Below are 18,114 nucleotides of genomic sequence, written 5' to 3'. Positions count from 1 at the left end.
CCATGCATTTGTGAGTCACTTTCTCCATGGTTGCCCTGGGGATTACAGCTTATTACATATAAATATCAATTTATACTCATTCAATATATGATTCAATAATGCAATCTTTTTAACATCTGTGAGAGGTGGGTGGTATTACTGGTGTTTTTCTGACAAGGAAACCAGAGTTAAAAGAAGTTAAATAAACTGCCCAAGGTCACCAAGCTAAGTGATTTGAACCCGGGGTTCCATAACTCAACATCCCACGCTCTCCGTGTAAACCACCAATCATCTTTGAGCCTGCTCTGCCCACTCCCCAAAACCTTACCTTCAATTTTTAAGAACACTTAAAACCTAAAGGAAGAAATGGAAAAAGCTTGGGGAAACCCTACCCCTTTGGCCTATATCTAAGAACTTCCTGAAATATTTAAAGCCCCAGGCCTGCATATTTCCCACATATGATAAGAACCTACCTCAGCAGACACCAAGTTACCTGCAGCAGTTGAACCACAAGGGCTAACAAACCACTAATGTTCAAGAACAAACCAGCTGCCTAAATGTCTGCCTGTCCCGAAACAGAATTTCTGTAACAGGTTCAGGGACTACTCCCCTCATAGAGCTGAGGACCCATGCCAGGCACTCAGCACCGATCCACCCCGTAGTCTGGGACAACGGGGCTGCGAGTGCACAAAGCACCTCTGTCCTCCACCTGGAGGGTCTGCAGCAGGGGCGCCGCAGGGAGACCGAGCCGCAGAAGGGGCACAGGGACACCCTTCTTCCTGGGGGCTCACCGTCCTGGCAGTGTCGCCCCAGCCAACAATCACCTGGAAGTAATCAATGGTTCCACTTTCAGCTTCCCCATTCCTAGAACCAGCCTCATGCACTCTCAGAGGCGCCAGTAGCGCCAGCCTGCACCCCTCCTCTGCGGAGTACGTACCAGCACCATGGGGCCCCTCCTCTGAGCTCCTGTGGCAGCTGGGTGCTACCCTCTCCTCAGAGACCTGATCTGGGCTGCACGGGCTCCATCCCTCTGATCTAGATTTTAATAACTCTACCTCTTTCCTTTATACCCTCAGCCCTAGGGGTGGGGCTGCTTCCTGTAGTTCTCATCAGCTTTATCTCAGTGTTTCCTTCTTGCTCTTCCAATCCTCCAACACCAGTTTCACCAATTTCCTACACTGAATTCTTAATTCTACACTAAAATATTTAATTCTTAAAATAATTAAGTCTGGTTTCCATTTCCTAACAGGACTCTACCTAGTAAACCATCTAATCCAATGCAGGGGAGTACCGGGACAAGCTAACCACAGCTAAAAGGTATCCAATGCCAAGATCAAACAGAGTCCATCGAGTCTAAGTTACGAGCCCTGTGATGAGACTCTGTACAGACAGTCTAAAGACTCCACTAGAGGCCTCCTGAACTGTCACACTGCAGAGTTTGGTGGGCACAAGAGCTCACTTTCTCATTTTCTCATTAAGACAGAAACAATGACGACTACAAATGACTTAACCTAGGCTAGATGGGCAACTGGGCATGGCCCAGAAACAAATGCTGGCAGAAAAAAATCACTAATAAAACAGGCAGCATCTGCGGGGAAAAACTGCCAAAAGACTCAAAATCCCATTTCAGTAATTTCAGAGAAAAAGGTGAGATCAAACACTTAAGCCTAGAGCTTGTATCTGCCATTTGCCCAAAAATTCCTGAAGTTAGTTACAGAAGTTTTATGCTATAAATTGCTATGATGGACCAACACATTTTCACAATTTTGCTAGGAAAGAAAATCCACTTCAGACCAGAGGGCAGGTGAAACTTGTCATCTCCAAACTGTCTTGCTGAGCTAAGAGGGAATTTAAAGACTTTGCATGCATAGGATAACCCTAAATTAGACCTAAAACCCTCCGGGCAGTTAGTGACTCTGGCTGCAAAAAAAAGCTTATCCCACAGAAAATTAAACCCAACTAGAAACCAGGCTAAAGCACACTTAGGTAATAACTGCTCCCCCAAAGGGTTTGATGAAGGTGGGGAGAGTATATGGGTATGGCAGACTCTGGTTGCCTACCCAATACCCATTCTTCCTTTCTCCCTCAGACAACTGGCCACTGAGGCCAACTGGAAGACTGCATTTCCCCAGCCTCCCTTGCAGATGGCAATGGTTGAGGACATATTAAGAGGGGACACCGGGCAGAGCCTCTGGAAAAGCATCTTTTGTCCAACCTCTCCCCTTCTCATTCCTGCTACCTGAATCGTGGTGTGATGTCCGTAAATACAGCACCCATCTCTGACCACAAGGTGACTGTGGAGATGGAAGCCATGCCTGAGGCTGGTAGAATAAGCAGGTAAAAGGATCCAGAATCCGAGTAAACATACAAAGAATGAGGAGGCACTGACCATTTATGAAGGGAAAGACAATCAAGAGAAGCCGACCTGTAATTACCAAAGGCAGCTATTATAAACATCCTCCATAAGGTTTTTCAGATAGAAGATGCTAGGGACTGAACTGGGTCCTCTCCAAATTCTTTCGTTGAAGCCCTAACCCCATGTAACCATATTTGGAGATAAGGCCTATAAATGGCCAGTCGTATTTCGTTATGGCAGCCTGAGCTGATTAACACAGTAGGTAAATGATCATGAGAAAGAAACCTGGACCTTCAAGAATGAAGGACAAAAGAAAGAGAACTGGCAAGTGTCTAGGTAAATACCATTTCTCTAGTATTTTCCAGACTATTTCTCTCCTCTTAAGTTCTTTAAAATATTAATGCAAAAATAAAACACTGATGGGATTTTCCACGGATCTAGATGTAAAATGTGGCAACCTCAATACAAAGAAGGGAGGACAAAAGGATCTATGTGGTGGTAAGGTTTCCACACACACTTGCAGTGGTGAAATGTTAATGTGAAAAGCAAATATACTGTAATACCAGAGGCGATATCATCAAACAATAAATACACTGAAAAGGGAAACCAAATGTGTGTGAAACTAACAAGAGACTCAAAAATAAATGAAGCAAAAATGATAGGGCTGAAAGGAGACATGGATACACCCACAGTTGTACACAGAGAGCTCGCCTCTCTCCTGGTCACGGACAGAACATGACAGAGAACACACAGAATGCCACCGCCAACCTGACCTAACCAACATCGACAGAACACCCCATCCAACGACAGCAGAATACACGCTCTTGTCAAGTGCACTCTGAACACTCACCAAGAAGACTAAGTCATAAGACAAACCTTAGCAAATTGAAAAGAACTGAAATCACACAAACTATGTTTGCAAATCATAGTAACTAGAAAATAGTAACAACAAGATAGATGGTAAATCTCCAAATATTTGGAAGTTAAACAACAAAGAGAAAACCCCAAGAGAAATTAGAAAATCTCTTCAGCAAACAGGAAAAGAGAACACAGGACAATCTGATGGACACGGCAAAAGCAGTACTCAGAGGGAAATTTGTAGCATTACATGCTTAAACATGCAGTAGAGATAAACCTATAGACCTGTGTGGCTTGAGCCACAAATGTGATTCCAAAGCACCGTAACATGTGAGTTAAATAAAACTGTACATGGTAGCAACTACACAGTCGGTGTTCAGTATACAAACGATCAGTGAAAGTACAAGTGAACAAAAAAAATATGAATAAATGCAAAGGCAAGAAACAGACAAAAGTCCAAGTCAGGTGACTACAGAGGACTGGGACGGGACCCTAGACTGCTTTCTCAACTCAATGAAATAACTGAGACCCCATTCTACTTGCTCTCTGGAGCCGTCAACAGCATGAATCTCTCCTCACAGGACCTAGAAAACTACTGGAGCCCTGACACAAACCTAGTTAACACCTTTTATTAACTGTATCAAAATGCCACGTGCCACAAAGGTACTTCCTTTTTGTTAAGCAGAAAAACCCATCCGGAAAGAAAAGGGAGCAGGTTTTCTCACGCTCACCCACATTTGTTTACAGTCCAACCCAGTGTTACTCAGAATCCCTGTCTGGTCTGTGGCCAGTACTTGCTAGTACTCTCACGACAAAGGGGCTCACAGGACATGACTCAATAACTTTAGGTTGCTTAACTCCCTTCAGGTTTCCTCATCTTCCTGTAAAAATAAGTTTCTACACAGGTGGCTGCTTTCACAGTGACAAGCACAAAGAGAAAGGGAGTGAGGGAGAGAGAACAGAAGAGAACAAGTACTTATTCCCTACTGTCAGCCAAGGTACTGAACACACACCAGTTCGCTTCCTTTTCTCAACAGCTTGAAAGCAGACAGACATTCCACCCCAGAGTACAGCAGAGGAAGAAGAGATGGAACTTCAGGTCTTCCCAAACCACCATCTGAAAACGGCCAATGTGGACAATGAACTCCATCAGCAGCTTTGTCCAGCTGGCTATGCTACAGAACACATGGCTTTGACAGTGGGACTCAAGTCCCCAGTAGCTCTGATCAAGAAACTCTGGAGCATTCTGAGTAAGGAACATGCAGAGCTCCAATCTCCAAGTTCCTAGGTCCAAAAATAAATCCACGTACATTTGTGCTTCTAAATTTATAGACTACGAGGCCCACACCACTTTGTTGTGATGAATGATGCAAAACCTGTAAACCACAAGGGACAGGAACTGAGTGCTGTCTCTGTGACTTAACCACACCTACGTTTCCCATTTAAGATACCAAGAAAACATTCTTGACTCGTTCCTGCAAGATTAGTTGCTTCTGAAATTCTGGTTCAAGCCACAAATGTGATTCCAAAGGCACCTCGACTTCTTTCAGATGAATTTTATCAGCTGAAAAACACTTGATCACATTTATGTGCTTTATTAAAACGAGTGGGTCATTACCAGTAGCCAGAGCTCTTCATCAGCCCTTCTGCAAAACAGCACATGTCTGACCTATCAGGGTCTCTTAGAACCTAGAACAGTGGTTGCCACATTTCAAAACTTTCATTTAAGGATGTGAGTGCACACCTGCATAAATACATAGTGTAAGAGATGACAGGAGAAATACAGACATTAAAATTCAACTATTTTCTTTGTGCCCCTCAGGGGACTACCTTATACACCTTCTTTGTAGCCTGCACCGCGCCCCCCCAACAACTAGGCAGTGTCTGATCAACAAACAGTTCCCCGGGTGATGGTTACTATTCAATGGCAAAAGAACCACTGACCAGCTTTAAAGATTTGGGAGTTTTTTTGTTTTTTTTTTTCCCAAGGGCTTAAAAGTGTTCTAAGTGTATGTTTAAAAAAAAAAAGGTCATAAAAAATTAGAAAGCCTCATTTAGGATGATGATCAAATGATCAACAAGAACAATTCCTAGTGTTTAAAGCGGTCAGCCATCACCCCCGACAACTGTGACATCAGAACACAGATGCCTGGGCAGGCGGGTCACCATGTGCAGGTGGAGGGCCCTATCACTTAATGCCACGGTCATCGGCATGGTCAAAGGGCAGCAATATCTTCTGTTACTTATTATCACAGTTGCACTCATCACTGTGACCAACGACTGAGTGCCAAAAACAGGCGAACTACTGCGCCAGCCACTTCACCTACAGGACTTCCTTGAATCCTAATCATCCTGCAAGAGATGTCACTACGAGCATTTTGCAACAGGAAATGTGATCAGCACAGAACCTGACCAAAAGTAACACTGTTCCCATGAAGCAGAAAAAGAATTTAAAACTCTATACCACCACTCCTTCTGTTGGTACAATAATGTGCACAAGTGTCTACTTAATACTAATAATCTGCCAGCACATATTTTCTCAATGGAACTATATTCTCCACACCCAAAACACATTTGTACTGTGCTTTAAAAAGCATCTGCATATTAATCATTTCCTCAGTTTATTCTTCCAACAAGCCTGAGAGATGTGAAAGAATATCTACCACTAAATATAGCAAAATCAGGCACAGTCCCAGAACCAAAGAATACAACTGTTCAGCATACAAAATAGAGAATAAGGAGGAAATACCTTTTCTTTGGAGAAACTCATTCAAAAACACAATTACTTATAGTTGGCAAATTCACCAAAAACGGGATCTACTGTTGTGTAATGAAGTTTCAGAGACATGAATATACTACCCATAAAGCACCTCTGACCTGAAGCCACAGCAACATGGAAGCTATTTTGCAATCACAAATATAATGTTTCGGGAACAAAAGTGCAAATGTTTAACCTTGGAATGTAAATATTCTGTTCAGAATTTTTAAAACTCATAAAACCTCAGCAATACAAAGGGTTTTTAGAGGGTCAGTCCAACCTCTTCCCAGGCGGGGATTCGCCTCACCACCTCCGTTTGGCACATTTCTGGGGAAGGGGTGTTCACTGTCTCCACCACCAACCTGATGCCAGTTACTGAGCAAGCACTCATAATGTACCAAGCATTCTAGAGACATTAGCTCGTTATTTCATTTCTGAAATAAATAACTATAGTGTACAGGAAATATACTTTCTGCCTGTAAGAAAAATGACCTTGAGAAACACATGGGGGAAAAACATTTCCGCATTTACTGTTTTTAAAAAATACAATAAAAGGTACAAAAGTAATTTTCGCTGGACTATGGGATTGTGGATAACTTTTCTTCATATTTTCCTATCTTTTCCTAGCTTTTAAAATACTTATTTTTCAAAACAAGCCTTACTTTAGGAAATTTTCAAACACATACAAAAAGACCACAAATATAATGAACCCCAAGTTAGTATCAATAAAGGTCAACATCAATTATCAACACATGGCCAACCCACTTTTCCCTCTATCCCCAGTGGATTACTTTAAAGCAAATCCCAGATGTCATATCATTCCATCCAATAAATACTTCAGGTTTTCATCTCTAAAATAAGGGCCATTTAAAAACAAAGCCATGAAAACACTGTCACACCTAAAACATTAACAATACAAATTACTCTATTAATCAGAAAAAAAAATGTTTTAAGAAAATGAGATATTTAAAGGGGGAAAAAGAACACAAAAACGCACAGTGACATAACTACCTAACCAGTTTACGTGACCCAGTCTCACTGAAGAGGTGTGGCTGCGTGGCTACCCCTTCAGGCCACAGGAAAAACTGGCAAAACTGTCTATTTCTAGTTACCAATGTTTCTGGGGTTTACCTGTTGAGAACTGCTTCCTTGTCTCCGAGACGGCTTTTAATTTTACTTGTCAGATAGTCCAAAAAGAGCGTCCAGATATCCAAACAAGAGAAGTAACCTTCATGAGTAGGCTATGATGCAAAAGAAATCCAGACAATGAAATTACTTAATGCGACTCCTCCTTAGAAACAGACCCACCAGTGTTTATTTCCACCAGAATGGTACAACCATAAGCCTAGATTCCCTCCGCTTCCTGGTAACCGCAACTGGTGTCTGTGGGATGGTCTTCACGACTGGGCCCTGGTGATGCTAACAAGACAAGGGTGCCGTGAACACATCATTAGGGAGACACTATGCAGGACAAACTGAATTACAAAATAAGCTGAGCAGATGCAATCTTTAAATCCGAGACTGATTGGGGGCGGGGGGGAGGGGGCTCTCACAGATCACCCAATTCAAATCTGTTTTAGAGAAAAAGAAACTGAGATCCGGAGACATGATTTACTCAAGGGCAGGGGTAGGAGTAGGTCCCTTTACGCCCAGCCAATGCTCTTTCCACTACATACCCTTACAAAACCAAAAACCCAGTGGCTCCAAAGGTGACAAGTTTACACATCTGAAGGTTAGGAGAGTAACGTTTGCAGTCTTCCTACAGAACAGACTGAAAATGAGCTTCATTCTGACCCTAAGGCATTATCTCCTCTGCAGAAAGAGGGGTGTCCAACAGGCTAACAGCCATCTCTAACCAGGTGCTGATAAAGACAAAGTGAGGAAAGAAGAGAAGAGCGAGTCTTTGTAGGGTCCTAGGGCTCTGATTTCTCAAGAGCCTTGAGGTTCTACTTCATGCAAAACCCTGGCACTATGTTCTCCAAAATCTAGTCCTTCGCACACATATTCGATTTCAACTTGGGGCCCCCAATCCCTTCTCTATCCACTCAAATTCTTGCTACCCCCAAGAGAGCTTTGGTGTTACTTGTGATTGCTTCGTGGAGCCCCGTGTTTGGTGGCAGGATCAGGCAGGGAAAGAAATAATACCATCGTCTCCTAGGAGCAGTTTCCTTCCATTTCGGATCTACAAAGAAATCCAGAGGCTTAGAAGGGCATATGTGGGATTCGTGCTTTGGGTGGTAGCATGAGATGGGAGTTCTGTACCAGGCTGAGTCTGAGATGGAAAAACGAACTCTTTCTGGGGCAGACGTGGGCAGAGTCCAACCTCACAACCCACAGGGGCGCCCTGGAACCGGAATGCACAGCTCAGTAAGGACCACTGACAGGGCTAGCCTCAGAAAACAAAATGACCATTTCCTGTCTCCACTTCATCCTCTGCAAAACCCAGGATGTCCACGACATGAAATGAGCCAGAAGAATAAGGAGAAAAACGGTAAGCCACGTGGAAATAAGACAGGTAGCTTGTGGCCAGGAGATGGACTCTTTCCTGGCTGCGTCGGTCACTCAGATGCCCCTCCCTGATCTGAAAACACCCACCTTCCCCTCCACAGAACACAACTGATCAGATGCACATGGAAGTGCTTTTGGGAAAAGTCACCACGCAAACCCAGGGTTTATGGTTATGTCGAAGTACTTTACAACGACACTCGTCCTCCCATGCCTCTGAATTGAGGGTTCACCAAGTGGGCGAGTACACCCTCTGCAGAACCTGAGCACATCCCTACCTGCAGGCCCCACTGTGAGGCCTCGTGTGCTGCCCGTGATCTCACTGCCGACAACTGCTTGCTACAGCTCGTTAGGCTCATGAAGATGACAGGCCGGCTGCACTTCTGGAGTCATCCAGTGTTGCAGAACCCTCACAAGCTCATTTTAAAAATGTACCTGTACCCAGATTTATTTTTCACACTCCAGGGCTGATTACTCACTGAAGAGCCTGACAAGTTTGTTCTAGAAATAGAATAAACCCTTCTCCAAGCACTTGACAGTGGTTATTTGCACTGGTCTATTTGATCTTCACAACAGCCCTGGAAAGTGGACAGGTGTTTTTCTTCTTCCCATTTTACAGATAAAGAAACCAAGACTCAGAAGAAAAGTCACCTGCCCAAGGTGACAAGATAAGGAACAGAAAGAGAACTAGAATGTGGAACTTAAGCCTCCTGGTCCACAGCCCTCCCCCCTGTGCCACACCACCCCTGGCGCTGTTGTAAGGACAGGCAGGTGGCGCTGGGGGGGGGAGGGAGGTGAAAAATGCAAGACCAAGAAGGACCTGGCGACGATGTGGTAAAAGAAGGAGCAGAAAGACAGAAATCAGATACTTCTAGGGACACCTCAGCGAGGACAGCAATGGTGGAGGCAAACACCTGCTGAGCACTAGGGGCTGGAGGCACTGCGGTAGGATACTTCGGTGAAAAAAGAAATGTAGGAAAAAAAAAACAAGAGAGAGGAAAGAGTTACAGAAAGATACTAACACCATCTTTGTCTTATTACTAATCTTTCAATATATGGTGACCAGTACTAAAATTTCTTACGAATTTTTCTAAGCCCTCTCTATACCCATCGTGAGGCTCCCCGAACGCACGACCCTGAGATTAAGCGTCAGATGCTCTAGTGCGGAGCCAGCCAGGCACCCCTCCGTGAACTTTAGAAACAAAAGGCAGGAGCACCTAAATACACTCATGACCCTCTAGACAAGAGGAAAGAACGTTTTCCCGCTTCACAGATAACTAAACTATGATAAAGTAAGATCACACTGTTAATGAATAGATGAGAACTTAAAGCTATCTTCTGAGAGCACTTCGTCTCTTATTCTTAAATCTTACCCCAAAGAACTCCCCTACTCCCACCAGCTCCTGATCCTGGACTGGACCCTGCCATCTTTTTTCCACTCTGCCTCTCCAGGCAAGGGCGGCCCAGCCTGGAGTAAACTGCACAGAGCACCTTCCAGCTTCCTGCTCCTCTGCCCGATGCTCACATCTGCTTCTGCCTGGACCTCAAAGGACACCGACTCCCACAGTCCAAGAGCCTGCGCCCAGAAAGGAAGGTCCTCATACAGGAGGCCAAGAGAGGACAAGGGAGCTGATGGTGACCTCAGCTAACGGAGGAAGAAAGAAGCTTGTTTGCCTCATGACCATAGCCATTTCTTTTCCCAGTATATAAATATAACACATATAAATATGTAAGACCACCACTATGAGTTCAACGGAAAATGAACACACAGGATTCTGGAGAGGGGACCACAGATGACGAACACTGGGCCAGACTGTGAAGGCACCTACCACAGTCCATCTCCTTAGGTGAGGAGACTAAAGCTAAGGACGTTAAGAAGACTGGTCCAAGGACACAGGCCTCATAGAAATAACCAGAGCTCAAACACAGAACTGTTTGTTGGGTCCAGGTCCAAAGAAGTAGGCATGAGACCTGCAAACTTTAAAACTTCTACTTAGAGGGCGCCTGGGTGGCTCAGTCATTAAGTGTCCGCCTTCGGCTCAGGTCATGATCTCAGGGTCCTGGGATCGAGCCTCACGTTGGGCTCCCTGCTCAGTGGGGAGCCTGCTTCTCCCTCTCCTCTGCCCCTCCCCCGATCATGCGTGCATGCTTTCTCTCTCTCTGCCAAATAAATAAACAAAATCTTTAAAAAAAAACAACTTCTATGTAGCTTTTTTCTATACGGCATATAAAGGACAGATAGAAAACTTTACACACAGAGCAAAACATTTTCATTCCATTTTCCCAAATGAACCCCTTCTTTCTGACCTCAGCACTGGCTCCTCATCTCTTTTCTTTCTGCTACACTTACTCTAAGGTACCTACCAAATCCCTTCTTCCTGGTCCCCTCTGGATCCATTTCTCTGGATCCATCTCGAAATGTTCCCACCTCAAATGCTTCTGTTCTACCTCCTCACCCTCCCACATCCGGTCACCTCTTCCACTCCTTCTTAGGTCTGGTGAGCTCAGCGTGCCGCCCTTCTAGCTCCGCGCCTACTGGCCCCTCTACCAGACTTCCGGACACTGGTCCTCCTGGTCCTCCCTTCTCCGCTGCACCCTCCCCGCTGCTCCCAGGAACAGGTCACCCTTACCCACTACCCGCTTACTTTCATGTGCCCCAAGAAAACCTAGCTCACCACCATACCGTCAACCACATCCACACACCCCTCCCAGCCTAGATCTGTGTCTCTCTTCCAGCCCATTAAGTTACAACATTAAGTGGTTAAAACTACCAAAAAAGTCTATTTATAAAATCACATGTCCTCACTGACCCAGTAATGTCATCGCCAGGATACACCAACAGGAAGAGCTCCACAGGGACACCCAAAAGCATGCAAGAGAACGTCCACTGCAACAGCATTCAGGATCACCAAAAACCCCAAAGCAGCTCAAATCAGCCATGGAATGGATTTGGAGATAACGACTTACTATAAAGCAATGAGGGCAAACTACTTTCACACACAACACAGGTGAATCTCACCAACGTTGGGACACTGAATGAAAAAGCCAGCCAGAAAATACATACTGGATACTTCCACTTAGAAAAGTCTCAAACAGGCAAGACTAATCTGGGACACTGAAGGCAGGGTTGGGGTTACATATGGGGAGAAGTGAAGGGGAAGTGATTGGGAAGGGATACAGGGGTGCTGGCAGTAATGTTCTATTTCTTGATTAAGGTGGCAGTGACAGGTTTGTTTGTTTTGGGAAAATTCACCAAGCTGCCCATGTATAATTTGTGCACTTCTCTGTATGGGTTACTTCAATAAAAACCTATTCTAAAGACACAAGAGGATGAGCTCTGAGTAATGTATACAATTGCTGAATCACTACACTGTACACTTGAAACTAACGTAACACTGCACGTTAATTATACTGGAATTAAAAAATAAATCATATACACACATGTGCACGTGGGATAGGTTATGATAGAAAGGTCTGAAACCCAACTGTGATGATGGTTACACAAGTCTATAAACTGAACATCTCTGAACTGTACAATTACAATGGGTGAATTTTGTAAAATATAAGTTTTACTTCAATAAAGCTTTTAAAATATATATATATATTTATACATATATAATACTATACATATATATATATACACACACACATATATATAAATAAAAGACATTGGGTCACAAAATGTAAACTCAATGAAGACACGGACTTTGCTTGTAAGGATTATATGTCTAGCCCCAATATACAGACAAGCTCAAAAAGTGTCTGTTGAATGGGGGCAAAACTCGGATCCGCCAAAACGTTAACTCTTGAGAGCTTCACTACTTAAAATCTCCTTGCAGGAAGTTTTAGTGACAGTTATGGAATAGAACTAAAGGCCCTTATTTCAGTCTATTTCCATCTTTTGCTTCCCCAGCAAAACAGTGGTTAAGAACACAGACTCTATGAGTTCAAATCCTGGCCCCATCGCTTACTGACTATATGACCCTGAGCAAGTGACTCTTTGTGCCTCGGTTTCTTTATTCTGGAAAATGGAGACAGTTAATAATACCCACCTCAAAGGGTTGTTATAAAGGATACATGTGTTAATTTTCACCAAGTAAGCACTATACAAATGTTTGGGAAATAAAGAAGCTCTCTCCCCTGAAAGAAACAGAGCAGACTTTTTTTGGAGGGAAAGGATGCGCAGTTCTGGTGTTTTACCTGATGAAACGTGTACTTGAACAAGAGCGTCAAAAACTCCACCACGGGGAACTGGGAGTAGGACTCGATTCTTCTCAGGTGGACACTCACAAAGAGCCGCAGGAAGTCAGTGAACTTCTCGATGTAGCTAAGTAAGACAAGAAGACGAAGGGTGACTCTCAAAATCCCAGCCACCTCCCTGGAAGAAAACTCAAATTCAATCCAAATTTCTTTCAGTACAGAACTATACAGATTTAAAATATATTTTCAGTTAAAAATAGAAAGGCCTACAACAATTACCTACAGGTCAGGCAACCCTTCATTCCATTACCACCTGAAACATAGCAGAAAAGCAACTTTAATCCTCAGACACTATCTATTAAGGCATCTTATCAACTAGCGCTCTCACGGTTTCTAACTCCTTCACGTTACGACCCAGTTCAAGGGACAGGACATGGGACTAGAAAGCCAATGGGCAGAGCACGTACATCATTTCAGTGTGTTAAGTCTGGAAGGCTGGTTGTCTTTGCTAAGAGGCCAAAATACTAAAATGAATGTGCTAAGAACAAAAACAGAACAAGGCTAGACCAAAGGCATGGCATCCAGGTAAAGTATATGCAGGCTTGCAACCTAATGCGCATTCTTCCCCCCACCCTCTGGCTCCCAGTGCTAATTAAACACAAGTACACCCCAGTGCACTCTGAAAGTGATTGCAGAAATAAGGGAGGAGGGAGGCCTGAGCTGGACAGGCCTCGGGGATAACGGAGTCTGGTGCTTCATTGGCCAGACGAGGCCCAGGGAGATACAGTGACCCCCCCCCCCGCCCCGAGGTCGCTGAGCCAGCTCACGGCAGAGTGGGACCCCCATCCACTCCCACGCCAGTGCTCTTTCCTTTCACAGCACAGTGACTCCCCAATTCATGTGTATTCACAGTATCATTTCCCAGAGGAGTGTGGGTCCCAGCTGCAAGGATAAGAGACTGCTGTTACTGAACACACAGCACATCATCACTCTCACATTTCAGAAACTGTCATTGTAAGCCCCTCAATACCAAAAGGTGATTAGAAAATGAGATGGACATACCCCCATAAATCACATTTCAGAGACCGATAAGCAAAGATAAAGACTCACTACAGGCCTTAGTCAAAAATGAATTAATGGCTACAGGCAATTCTGAAACTCACCGCTCAAAAAGCTTTTTTTTTGTTTTTTTGTTTTTTTGGAAAGCAAGATTATGCAAAATAATAAAAGGAGGAGAAAAAGACTACTACTCAGAAGAGCAAAATCGACCCATAAATCAAATGTCCCCTAACCGTTTCTGGGACCCAGCACCCTGAGGGCAGCCAACCCACCTAGCTGACCTCCACACGGCTAGTAGCTAACACGGACATGTGTAAGCTTTTTTGCAGTTTAAAAAAAAAAAACAAAAACCTTTAATTTGCTTGATAAGGGGAATGGCCATCTCTGTGGATCATGGGACCAAACCCTCGAAACACAGTAAGGCATTCAAATCGACTGTTTTTAGAGAGAGTCAAGTACGAGGAGCCTTCTCTCCGATGCCTTGGATCGTGACTACTCAAGAGCGGGAGCTCCTCCTTCCGCGCTCTGCTTCTCACATGATCTTTTGCTGTGGCTACTCAGAGCCGTCATTAGGAAGACGCACTCGATTCCCCGCCACCCATAAAATAAAGAGAAGTCTTGGGTAAATGCCGCACTGCCTCCATTTTATTTTACTCTCCAACCCAATTTTTGAAGCATAAAGACAAGGGCCGTTCGGTAGCTGAAACTCTGATTTTATTTCACCTCATTTTCTTTCCCTTGCCCACCTTCTGGTACAGGTGCTAATGAGCAGTGGAAGGTTAGAAACAGGCACTAGAGGAGAAGAGGAGCAGAGGCCCTGGGTCAGAAGCTCCTAAACAACTGAGAATGGACTTAGCTGTTTAGAATTAGTGGGCAGGGGGCCAGAGCCAGGAAGCAAGCACACAGTACTGTTCAGGTCACCTTTCTGCTTCCGGGCACCTCTCAGCTTTCTCAGGGCAAGAGGAAGCATAGGATTAAAATATAAAACCAAAAGCACAAAAGTTACACGTAACAGAAGCATTACACGGATACCCCGTGAGCACATTTCTCTACCGCCCGAACGTGAGCCATCACGAACAGTGTGCTACAAGTAAAACTCAAAACAACGGATACCTGACAGTTGGTGCGAGCAGCTGGACTTTTTGTTAACATATGAAAATACAGCCTTTCTTAACCAAAGCTAGAAAGGATATAAAATTGTGTGTTTGCATACTGATGCCTTTGCATTCATGGAGAAAGCTATTACAAAATAATGAAAAATAAAACCAACATATCACCATACGGATGAGCTCTTTTGTGATTATACAAAGAAAATTTCACACGACGCTTGTTTACAATGAACCAAACCAAAAAAATCTTATGAATCCACATTTTTAACTTTAGAAAACCCTTAATAAAATTGCTAAACTTAAAAAGCACTAAGACGGTCTTTAAGCACTCGACTTTATTCTGCTACTTACTCTAAGGAAAAGGAAAATGCCTTAACTCTGCGTCACTTAAGAACAAAAAACAAGCCAAGGAACATGGATTACAATATTAACAATATTTGCTGCCTGGCCACCTATAAATATTTTCTAACTCAATACGATTTATCCGCCTGCGTGTAAGTTTCCAATGCTCCCTCTAGCTTGTACACGACAGTGGCATCGCATCACGGAAAGCTGTAGGACAGATCAATGACATCACCCACAGGACCACGCCTCAGGGTCCCGTGGTGGAGTCGTCTTTTGGAGCGCTTCGGAAAGAAAAGCAAGGTCATTTCGGCTCCACTCCCGGGGAGGGAACAGAGAAACCCACGTGTGTGTCACGTGCCACATTAATGCGTGCCCTTATTCACACCTCTCTCTCTGGCTGGCAGTGTGCCATCTGTACGAAGCTGAAAGGAACAACATTCCTCTACGCTGCACAATTCCACTTGGAAAAAGTATAAAAACTGACGGGCGACGTCAAGTGCAAAGGGGGGAGTAGAGCTCCTGTACCTCCACGGCCTCCTCTCACGTTCCTGGCTACGCACGAGCAGCAGACTGGGCTCCTGCGCCACCTCAGACCTGCAGGCGAATCGTGAGGACGGGGCGGGGGAGAGGGCGGAAGGGAGGACACAGGAGGCAGAAGGGCGAAAAGACATCACACCTACACAATCCACAGTCACTTTCCCAGCTCGACTCAGCCCCCTAGCCACCCTAGCCCTTCCGGCTAAGCTCAGACTTACTGGTACACACCTACCTGCCCGTTCCTCGTCAGGAGCCCCACACTCTGAAACCAAAGAGGATTACAGACACTATGCAGCACACCGCGATACACAGTCACGGCCCCTTCTCAGGACATGGCCGACTCCACACCTGTGTTCATTACCTCTCATCGAGTTCTTCCAGCCTGCTCTTCACCGTGTGAGCATTGTTATCCTTGGTGATTTTCTGCAGGAGGTAGAAAGTCTGCTGGAACATACGTAGTAAATACTCCTCGAATTCCATAGGCACACAGTTCTTGGACATGAGTTCATTGATGCAGGACATGGCCAGGACCCCAAGCCGGCCGCGCTCCTGACCCAACACACAGTTCTGGCTGCTGCCGTTAACTGATGCCATCTTTCTGGCCCGGATGTCACAGCCAAAGCGCGCAAAGTGGAAGATGGTGGTTAGGAGGGATGGGGTGATGCTGGCAGACAGAGGAATCCAACTGAAGAGGTGGGCCAGGCACTCCAAGGCCAGGGAACAGATATACTCACTCTCCGCATCAAGGATGGGGATTGGCTGGTTCAACAGTTTGGCTGAACTAGGACTCTGCAACAGGTTACTCAGTAAGTCACCTGGAAATACAAAAAGCTTTTAACATACACACTATCGAGTCTCTTACAAACACATTTACCTACAACAGAGAGAAAGCAAAAGCCATCTTTCATTAAGCTCCATATTAAAGAGACCTACAGAAATGTAAAATAAAGCCACTCACACTCCTCGGTGCTCAGTAAATTTTTGTTTGCTTTGGAGAATGTATTTTTCATGAAAACATATCATTTGTTTATATGTAGAGTTTATCACAGTTCTTTTTAAATGAATCAACGTAGGGCGCCTGAGTGGCTCTGTCAGTTAAGCGTCTGCCTTCGGCTCAGGTCATGATCCGGGGTCCTGGGATCGAGTCCCGCATCAGGCTCCCTGCTCAGCGGGGAGCTTGTGTCTCCCTCTGCCCTCCCCCTGCTCATGTTCGCTCTCTCTCCAATAAATTTAAAAAAAAAATCTTAAATGAATCAATGTAAAGGTTCCCAGTGTTAATATCAACAGATATAACCCACAAAGCTCTTTGAGGACCTCGATAATTTTTAGGAATAAAGGGATCTGGATGGCAGGGTAGGCAAAATGGGTGAAGGGAGTCAAAAGATACAAACTTCCAGTTATAAGATAAAGAAGTACTGAGGATGTCATGTAGTGTTGTGACTATAGTTAGTTAACAACACCGTATTATATATTTGAAAGTTGCTAGGAGAGTAAATTTTAAAAGTTCTCATCATAAGAAAAAAAAATTTAACTATGTGTGGTAAAGGATGTTAACTTTCTCTTGCTATCAGTCTGCAACATTTAACACATATCAAATCATTAAGTTGTACGCCTGAAATATATTGTCAATTATATTTCAATTTTAAAAAAAGAATAAATGGGTCCAGAGACTAAAACTTTTGAGAACTACTGGGCTACATGAGGTTAGGTCTACCATCAGCACAATCTGGGAGCTTGTCAGAAATACAAATTGTCAGGCCCCACCCCACATGTACTGTGGAAGATCCTGGAGGGGCGCTGGCCCAGAAACCTGTTTTTACACACTCTCCAAGAGGTGATTCTTATGCTTAATTTTTTTACGTGTTTTTTTTAAGTTTTTATTTTAATCACCCTGTGCTCATCACAAGTACACTCCTTAATCCCCACCACCCATTTCACCCATCCCCCATCCACCTCCCCTCTGGTAAACACCAGTTTGTTCTCTATAGTTAAGAGTCTGTTTCTTGGTTTGCCTCTTTTTCCTTTCCTCGCTTGTTTTGCTTCTGAAATTCTACACATGTGTGAAATCATATGGTATCTGTCCTCTCTGACTTATTTCACTAACATTATACTCTCTAGTTCTGTCCATGTCATTGCAAAAGGCGAGAATTCTTTTTTTTTTTTTTTAAAGATTTTATTTATTTATTTGACAGAGATAGAGACAGCCAGCGAGAGAGGGAACACAAGCAGGGGGAGCGGGAGAGGAAGAAGCAGGCTCGTAGCAGAGGAGCCTGATGTGGGGCTCGATCCCGTAACGCCGGGATCACGCCCTGAGCCGAAGGCAGACGCTTATCCGCTGTGCCACCCAGGCGCCCCGAGAATTCATTTTTTTTATGGCTGAACAATATTCCATTGTATATATATATATC

General features: G+C 44.3%; 1 protein-coding gene across 1 annotated transcript in view; it reads right to left on the bottom strand.

Annotated features, from left to right (window-relative positions):
• XPO6 (exportin 6) overlaps positions 1–18,114 on the bottom strand; it is a 99,979-nt gene that overhangs the window by 33,111 nt on the left and 48,754 nt on the right. Inside the window, 3 exon segments of the mRNA XM_008685216.2 lie at positions 7,083–7,192; positions 12,657–12,783; positions 16,068–16,521. Coding sequence (XP_008683438.1) covers positions 7,083–7,192; positions 12,657–12,783; positions 16,068–16,521 — 691 coding nt within the window.

This window comes from Ursus maritimus, unplaced genomic scaffold, assembly GCF_017311325.1.
Source record: "Ursus maritimus isolate PB19 unplaced genomic scaffold, ASM1731132v1 scaffold_2, whole genome shotgun sequence".
Taxonomy (NCBI): domain Eukaryota; kingdom Metazoa; phylum Chordata; class Mammalia; order Carnivora; family Ursidae; genus Ursus; species Ursus maritimus.
Note: the sequence above shows the minus strand (reverse complement) of the source record. Positions and strands in the feature narration are given on the sequence as shown.